At 41.9% G+C, this 9,280-nt stretch overlaps 1 protein-coding gene across 1 annotated transcript in view; it reads right to left on the bottom strand.

Moving 5' to 3' along the window:
- LEPROTL1 (leptin receptor overlapping transcript-like 1) overlaps positions 1–9,280 on the bottom strand; it is a 19,357-nt gene extending 10,077 nt beyond the window's left edge. Inside the window, exon 1 of the mRNA XM_006834488.1 lies at positions 9,165–9,280. Coding sequence (XP_006834551.1) covers positions 9,165–9,180 — 16 coding nt within the window. The 5' untranslated portion in view covers positions 9,181–9,280. The remainder of the gene's footprint in view (positions 1–9,164) is intronic.

Below are 9,280 nucleotides of genomic sequence, written 5' to 3'. Positions count from 1 at the left end.
TATGGAGCGGATTATAATCAATGTAATGAAACAAGTTATATGAATTGTTGAATGTGAAACTGATGATGTGCCCTGTAAACTTTCATTCAATCCACAATAAAAACCTTAAATTAAAAAAAAAAAAAAGAATGGAAAGACAATGGAATTTTCCCATGAAATTTCTGAAGCCCCCTCATATAGTTTCTGCCCCCTCATATAGTTTCTGAAGTCTTTTAAGAGAGTAAGTAAAAAGGTACTACTACTAGGATTTCAAGGCGCTCTGGTAGCGTAGTGGTTATAAGTTGGGCTGCTAACCTTAAGGTCAGCAGTTCGAAACTACCAGTTCCACAGGAGAAAGATGAGGCTTTCTGCTCCCGTAAAGATTTACAGCCTCGGAAACCCTGTGCAGGGTCACTATGAGTCAGAACCAACTCCATGGCACATAACAGCAACAACAACTAGGATTTCAGTTCATACATGCATGATTTTATTCCAAACAAAACATGTTTAAACATGTCTCTGTGATCAGTGGATGACTGCAGAAAAGTTCTCTCAGTACCTTCAAACACACAAAAAAGGTCCAATCAAAACAGCGGCTTCTAATAGGGATCTGGGCCAGATAAATGCAAGGCAGAGAGGTCAATCCAAAAAGTTACTACAATTGCTTTCTGGGATTCCAAAGAAGTAAACTTCATATTTTCTCAAAGGTCACAGGACAATCACAGTGGCTTATTATGAAGAAGTTTGAAGAAAACAGAAAACTGGATTGGTAAGACAAAGGCCAGAAAACTTGTGCCAAGGAGTTGTTTTCTATTATGACAATGTACCTGCTCATTGTATTAGGGTAGCCAGGGCTCTCCTAGAAGAATTTTGTTAGGAAATCTTACCACACAACATCTACCCTCCAGACCTGATCCTGTCCCTTCAGACTTCTTTGTGTTCCCCAAATTAAAAGAATATTGCAAAGAAACTTAAGTTTGAATCCCTCAAGGATGCCCAAACTGTCATTCTGACATGGTGCAAATCAAAGCTGGCACATCTTTCCAGGGAAGGGTTTGAGAGGTGGAAACACCACCTTCAGAAGTATGATCTGGGTGGAGGCTACGTGAAACAACAGCTTCACATTTTGATAATTTTATTTCATAAAGGTTTCTATGGTTTTGTAGTAATATTTGACTTATCCTCATCTATAAGGTGTGCCTGACCCAAGCCATGGTATTTTCGATAGCTTCATATGCATGTGAAAGCTGGACAATAAATAAGGGAGACCAAAGAGAATTGATGCATTTGAGTTATGGTGTTGGAGGAGAAGTATCATGGGCAGCTAGAACAACACACAAATAAATCTATGTTGGAAGAAGTACTGCTAGAATGCTCATTAGAAGCCAGAATGGCAAAACTTCGTCTCTCATACTTTGAATACATACATTATCAAGAGGGTCAGTGAAAAAGAGGAAGACCCATCAAACGAGATGGACTGGCACAGCGGCAGCAGCAATGGACTCAAGCTTAACAACAATTGTGAAGATGGCACAGGACCAAGCAGTGTTTCATTCTGTTGTGCATAAAGTCGCTGTAAGTCGGAATTGACTCAACGACACCTAACAACATACATATATACTTATTTTATAAAGTACTTTCACGTACAGTGAGTAGAAACATCTTTCTAGAATAGGCGTGATTCTATAGTTTAGTATTCAACAAAGAACTAAAGGATCAATGTGAGTTCTATATAATCTACATTTCTGAAGCTCCAGTGACTAAGAAAACAATTTCTGGTTGTCTTACAACTACTAGGACAAAAGCTAACACCTAAAACACAAAATTAATAGTAAAGAGATTGTTGTTGTAAGTGCCGTTGAGTCAGTTCCACCCCATAGCAACCCTGTACAGGGTTTCCAAGGAGCGACTGGTGAGCTTGAACCGCTGAACTTGCAGTACAGTTTTGCATTCTGACGCATTAACTCACAGTGCCACACCAGGACTCTAGTAAAGAGATTTAAGCACTGCCAAAAACTACTGCTGTACTTCTTAGATTTGAAATGATTATTCTCAAGGACATTCACTGGTGTGATAGCTTGACAGATGGGGATTTCACTTAGATCCCCGATATTGTTAAGTGCTATCAAGTCAGTATGAACTCACAGTGACCCTGTACAGGGTTTCTGAGGTGTGGTTGGTGGGTTTGAACCACTAACTTTGCAGTTAGTAGACTCCAGTACTTATCCTACCATGCCACATCAGATCCCTGATGTAGGAGGTCATGTCAATTCTGAACACAGTTACTAAGTTCTTAATGACTTAGTTATTTTCAAAGATAAAGAAAAGAAAGAGGGAGGCACATCATGTATACAATGCAATGTAAACTGTGAGATAAATATGGAATTTACCATTTGTTCTACTCAGTCCAAAATAGCCCTCATGATCTTACCCGTGGATCTCTTGACACATACTTCTTTTTGTTCTCTGCATTCCAGTTTCCCTGGCTTTTTCTTTCATTTCCTGGAAACCAGCAGGGTATCTCACCCACAGGGCCTGTGCACACATTGTTCCTTTTACCTCAGACACTTTTTCTTTCATTCAAGAAGTATTTACTGAGAGCCAAACATGTAAAAAGCACTGGGAATGTGGTTGTAAAGGAGACACAGCTCTTTTGCAATCATGAGGACTACGTTCCCCACTTCTTTCTTCCATGTTAACTCCTGCCTTTCCTTCAGCTCTGAGCTCAATCATCTCTTCAGTGAAGTCTTCCCAAACTTCCTGATTAAATCAATTCCTCCTATATTTACTTGCTCATTCATTCAACAAGTATCTGTTGAGTATCTAATGTGTATCACAAGCTATTCTGAATATTAGATATGTTTGCTGTTGTTACGTGCCTCTGAGTCGGTTCCAACTCATAGGGACCCTGTATAGGGTTCCCCAGGCTGTAAATCTTTGCAGAAGCAAAAAGCCTCATCTTTTTATGACATGTTGTTAAGCGCCGTCGAGTTGGTTCTGACTCATAGCCACCCTATACAGGGTTTCCAGTGAGCACCTGGTTGAATTTGAACCACTGATCTTGTGGTTCAAACTGACCTTGCAGTCCAGTGCATTATCCCACAGTGCAGAGCTCTTGCTGTCATGGAGCTTGTATGGTAGTGGGAGAATGAAAAAAAAAAAAAGGAAGCAAATAAATGTCAAGATCTATAATAAACAAAATCAGGAAGGGTAAGTCAATGGGAATGCGTTATTAGACACAACAGCCTGAGAGGGGATGTCCGTTTAAGTGACATCTAAACTGAGATCTAAGAGTAAAGGAAATGAGGGATACATCATGTGGTTAATCTGGGGTCAAGCATTGAAAGAATAGGGACATGCATGGGCAGAGGTCCTCTTTGCTTAGTTATCACAGCTGGTAACTTTACAATGATTTGTATTTGTCTCTCCTTCTAAATAGCACATTTCATGAGAGCAGAGAGAAGTTTTACTGTTGTTAAAGCTCATGTCTCCCTTTACACTCAAATAATGTTTGTAGAATGACTGAAATAGCTGTAGAATGAATGAAAGGAAATTAAGAGAAAATAGTACAGAATTTAGCAGCACTGGATCATAATCCCTACTGTGTTTTTGTGCCCTGCTGATTTCAACTCATAGCATCCCTATGTTGTTGTTGTTGCTGTTGAGTGCCCTCAAGTCAGTTCTGACTCACAGAGACCCTGTACAGGGTTTCCAAGGATCGGCTGGTAGACTGAAACGCCCAACGCATAACCCTCTATGCTACCAGAGCTCCAGCATCCCTATATGATAGAGTCAAATTGCTCCATAGTTTCTTAGGCTGTAACTGCCAGATCTTTTCTCTTGCAGAGTGACTGAGAGATTTAGACTACCGATCTCTCTTTTGGTTAGCAGCTGAGCACTTAACCATTGTACCACGAGTAGCCAATAAACTTTATTAGTCTCAGTTTCTTTCTTCTATAAAATGGAAAGTTGAACTAGATCTAAAATGAAAATCATTTTCTGGACACAAAGGTACTTGCTGGAGAAGTTAAATACAAACTTCATTTTTGGAAGTGTAGTTGCCAAACTGTTAATTTACCACTATAAACACTATACACTTATTCAGAAGACTTAAAAAAATTATTACATATATATGTAAGGAGCTCTGATAGCATAGCAGTTATCAATTGGGCTGCGATGCAAGGTCAGCATTCAAAACTCCCAGCTGTTCTGTTCCTGTAAAGATTTACTGCCTCGGAAATCCTGTACCAGGTCGCTCTGAGTCGGAACCGACACCATGGCACATAACTACCACCATATAATATGCATATATGTAGTTTGTTGCTAAGTGCTGTTGACTCGGTTCTGACACACAGCAACCCTGTACAGGAATTCCAAGAAGTGGAAGGTGGGTTTGAATTGCCGACTCTGAGGTTCAAACTGACCTTTCAGTATAGTGCTTATCCTACAGCACCACAACAGGGCTCCATATGTATATAAAAAAGCAAAGGTTACTAAACATGCAAACAAGGTGTCACAAAACCCACACAATAAAACTTTATAAATAGGCTCCTCTTCTTCAGAGGTTATTTACTACTTTTTGTGAATAACTGTGTGAACTCAAACAGTATAAAAACTTATTGCAAAGAATCATCTGTACTTATTTTTTTTTAATAAGTTAATTCATGCACCCAGAACAAAATTAAATTAAAAGCAAGTTTTCCTTTCCAGTAGTGATCGCTGTTACCCATTTCTTGTGACAAAAATTTTATTTCCTAGATTGAAACAAAGAGCCCTGGTGGCACAATAGTTAAGTGCTCAGTCACTAGCTGAAAAGATCAGTGGTTCAAACCCACAGTGGTGCCTTAGGAGAAAAATCCCCAGCAATCTTCTCCCGTAAAGACTGTTATTGTTAAGTGCTACTGAGTCAGTTCCAACTCATAGCGATCCTGTATAGGGTTTCCAAGGAATGGTTGGTGGATTTGAACCATTGACCTTGTGGTTAAGCTGTCTAGTACTTATCCTACAGCATCACACCAGGACTTCAATTACAGCCCAGAAAGCCTTATGGGCAATTCTACTCTGTCATGTGGGTTGCTATGAATTGACAATCAATTAAAGGAACCTAATAACTCTGTCAGGAGGTACCAGTCACTAGAGAAGGATATCATGTTTGGTAAGATGGAGGGTCAGAGAAAAAGAGGAAGACCCCCAAGGAGATGGATTGGCCAAGTGGCAGCATCGATGAACTCAAGCGTGGCAACTGTAGTGAGGTTGTCCCAAGATCAGGCAGTGTTTCATTCTGCTGTGCATAAGGCCACTATGGGTCAGTACTGACTTGATGGCACCTAACAACGACAACAACAAATAATAACTTCCACAACAGACTGAAATAGTTGAGAAAAAGGAGGAACATGCCCTCTGACAGGCAGGAGAAGACTGCAAAGTTTTAAAAGTGAGGCTGAAAATTCTCAAAAACCATAGCAGTTTGCAGTAATTTCAAAAAGAGGCTAAAAGCCTAGGGCTGCTAACTACAAGGTTGGTGGTTCAAACCCACCAGCTGCTCCTTGGAAATCCTATACAGGGTCGCTATGAGTCGATGGCACTAATAGCAACAACAATAATATTTCACTAAGTCTAATGTGTTCTATTAAGGAGCTCTGGTAGCGTAGTGATTACGAATCAGGCTGCTAACCTCAGGGTCAGCAGTTTGAAACTACCAGCTGTTCTGCGGAAGAAAGATGAGGCTTTCTGCTTCGGTAAAGATTTACAACCTTGGAGACCCTGTACAGGGTCGCTATGAGTCAGAACTGACTCCAAGGCACATAACAACAACAATAACAATGTGTTCTATTACAGAGACAATCTTTTAAGTTCTTTACCAATAAATATAAAGTTTCAATTCTTTTGAGTACACTCTTTAAAAGTTAACAAAAGATCAAGAAACTAAAACGAGGTTGTTGTGGTTACGTGCCATCAACTCACTGCTGACTCATAGTGGCCCTGCATAGGGGAGGTATCAGTATCAAAAACAATTTTATGTAGTATTTCACCTCCCAGTGATATTGGTAAAATAAAAAATAATTAGGCGAAACAAATTGCGCAAAAGTGTTCTCAAAACTTGCAGCTTCTCCAGTCTCATGAAATTAGCAACTGGGCTAATTTATACAGAAAGTTCATCCTTTGTATATAAATTGTTGTCTTAATGACATATCAACATAGTAAGAACTTATACAGTAATTGAGTGATGCAGCATTTGGAAGACAACGCTTACAGGAATCCAGTTTCTACTCCCAAAGCCTCTAGGCTAGGGATGGAATAGCCAATTATCTTTAGAGACAAGATTCTGGTTCTGTGATTACAAACAGGAAAAACAGCAAATTAGTCAAACAGAAAACAGAAATTAGAGGAAGGCAAAGGCCTAGTTCCCTAACCTGGGAGTAAACAGAAAAAGCCAATATACAAGCAGTCTCCATGTTATGAGATTAGTTCCTATGTGTCCTTAAGTTGAATTTGTAGGTAAATAGGAACAGGTATATTCAGTTCTTCTTTAGCATTAGTTTTGTGCTATGTCAGCAGTTTGAACCCGAACCCAATAGCTACTTCCTGAGAAAGATGAGGCTGATCTGTTCCCATATTTAGTCTTGCAAACCCAAAGGGGCAGTTCTACTATACCCTACAGGGTTGCTGTGAGATGGAATTGACTTGACAGCAGTGGTTTTGGTTTTTCGGTTTTAGTGCAAGAGAGGAGCCATGGTGACTCAGTGGCTAAAGCAATTGTCTGCTAACCAAAAGGTTGGTGGTTTGAACATACCAGCTCTCCAAGGCTTTTCAATGGTTTAAAAGTTGCACTTGTAACAAGTGAAGGTGATTGTGATAAAGAATTCATTGCAAACAGGTGTTGGTTCAGTGGTTTCAAAACACGGGCAAATTTATACGCTAAAGGGCAAATACAAGTAGGAGTTAACTGTATGTAAGTCCTGCAGAGCTAAAGGAAAAAGCGATGTACTCCAATTATAGCAACTCCTCCCTAATACAAAGATGCTAGATCAACAGGGAGTAAGAAATCATAAACTACTGATAAGCAATCTAACAACCAGAAAATCCAAAAGGGGAAGTCCAACTCTACCTGAGACACTTTAATCAGATTAATATATACCTAGGCTGGCAGTTATAAAGCTGCCCTATAGGGTCACTATGAGTTGAAATCGACTTCCCAGTAAGCAATGGGTTTCGGTTGGTGAAAGAAATTACAAAGCTATTTTCCTGAGATTCCAGCATTAGACAACAGTGTCATCACGACACTGAAGAAATCATGAAGAGGCAACATCCTAAAAACCACGGCATTCTACCATCGCTGTTGTTACTGTTAAGTGCCGTCAAGTCGGTTCCAACCCATAGTGACCCTGTGTAAGAGCGGCTGGTGAGCTTGAACCGCTGACCTTGCATTTCAAACTGACTTTGCAGTCCAGCTTATTAACTTACAGCGCCACACCAGAACTCCAGTCTACCATTACTGCCTTTCAAGATTTTTAAAGACCTATGTCCTGGTGTGGCGCTGTAGGATAAGCATTGAACCTCAAGTTAGCGGTTCAAACTCATCAGCTGCTCCTCGGAAACCCTATACAGGGTCGCAATCTGTCAGGAGCGACTTGACAGCACTTAACAATAACAACACGTCCTGGAGTGGCGCTGTAGGATAAGCACTAGTTTGCTAACTGCAAGGGTGATGGTTCAAACCCACAACCCTCCCCTCGGAAATCCTATACAGGGTCGTTATAAGTCGGAAACGACTCGACGGTACTTAACATCAATAAAGTAAAGTATGACTCTGAAAATAAACTGAACAAAAGTCCATAAGGGAAATAATATACACTGAAATACTCTTTTCAAAGCGCTTTCACTTCCAACTTTTCTGACCCTTCTAGCAGCAGGTAAGGAAGTTAGTGTAATTTGTTGTTAAGAGGTAAACTGAAAACACTAAAGGTTCCCGGTCCTAACCATACGAACAATGAAATTAGCAAATAGTTGGAAAGAGTTGTTGTTGTTGTCGTTGTCATGTGCCGTGGAGTCGATTCCGACTCATAGCGACCCTGTACAAGGTTTCCAAGGCTGTAAATCTTTACGGGAGCATAACGCCTCATCTTTTCTCCCGCGGAACAGCTGGTAGTTTCGAACTGCTGACCTGGTGGTTCGCAGCCCTATTCGTAACCACTATGCTACCAGAGCTCCTTAACATATCTTAATTCGTAAGGTAATATATGAATAAAAAGCTTGATAAAAATGTCTTTAAATTTTAACACTATTTTTAATCTACAGAAACCAAACCAAAACACTGAAACCTTACTTACAAGCCTCAACCTGCAATAAGAACGAGGACTCGGAGGGCTGTGAACCACTTAAAGAGAATCTACCCTATGGCACAAACATCACAAATCAAAATACACGAGAGTTTTAGGAGGGTAAAGGAGCTCTGGTAGCTTAGTGGTTACAAATCGGACTGCAAACATTAAAGTCAGCAGTTCGAAACCATCAGCTGTTCCGTGGGAGAAAGATGAGGCTTTCTGCTCCCGTAAAGATTTACAGTCTCGGAAACCTCGGAACCGACTCCACGGCACATAACACAACAAAGCTTAGAGTGCGGGTGTCTTGGGAGGAGAGGTGGATCGCCAAGAACCCTCCCTAACTCTACGAGGGCGTTCCCGAGGGGCTCAGTACAGCTCAGCACCTCAAGAGCTCACTTGTGCCTAAAAGTGGGAAACGACACTGATTTTCCATAGCTGGCTTCTCCAGCAGCCTCAACCACCTCAAAGCCACTTCTCTCTCGGATGCAAACTCCTGAAAAAAACGTGTCCAAGTCACTACGGAACTCCTAAAAGACCACGAACCACTTCGTTCTTTGTATGGGGGGGCGGTGGATGCGAGAGAAGCTGCCCAAATCAGCAGAAAGTGCGGGCTGACGTAGAGAACCAGCGGTGCTGGTGGGCACCTTTCCCCTAGGGTGGCGCCGCGCCTACCTCCACTGAGGCTGCAGGGATCCGGCGGAAGCGATGGGCAGCGGGGAGACGAGGGTCGCCCCGCCCAGCGCAGGGACCCCACAGCGCTCGCACGGGCCGGGGAGACAACGCAAGAGGGCTGCGCGGACCCTCTTTCACCCTCTTCCCAAGCGGACACCCAGCCCCCCTTGCCCAGAGCCCAAAGTCCACCTTTGATGCCGGCCATGGCGGTGACGTCGCTCCTGGCTCCAGGACCCGAGGCAGCGGCGGCGGCGGCAGCCGGGAGACCAGAGACGCGAAGCAGCCGCGAGAGACAACACCCGGAA

This window comes from Chrysochloris asiatica, unplaced genomic scaffold, assembly GCF_000296735.1.
Source record: "Chrysochloris asiatica unplaced genomic scaffold, ChrAsi1.0 scaffold00011, whole genome shotgun sequence".
Lineage (NCBI taxonomy): Eukaryota > Metazoa > Chordata > Mammalia > Afrosoricida > Chrysochloridae > Chrysochloris > Chrysochloris asiatica.
This window is presented reverse-complemented; position numbering and strand designations above follow the sequence as displayed.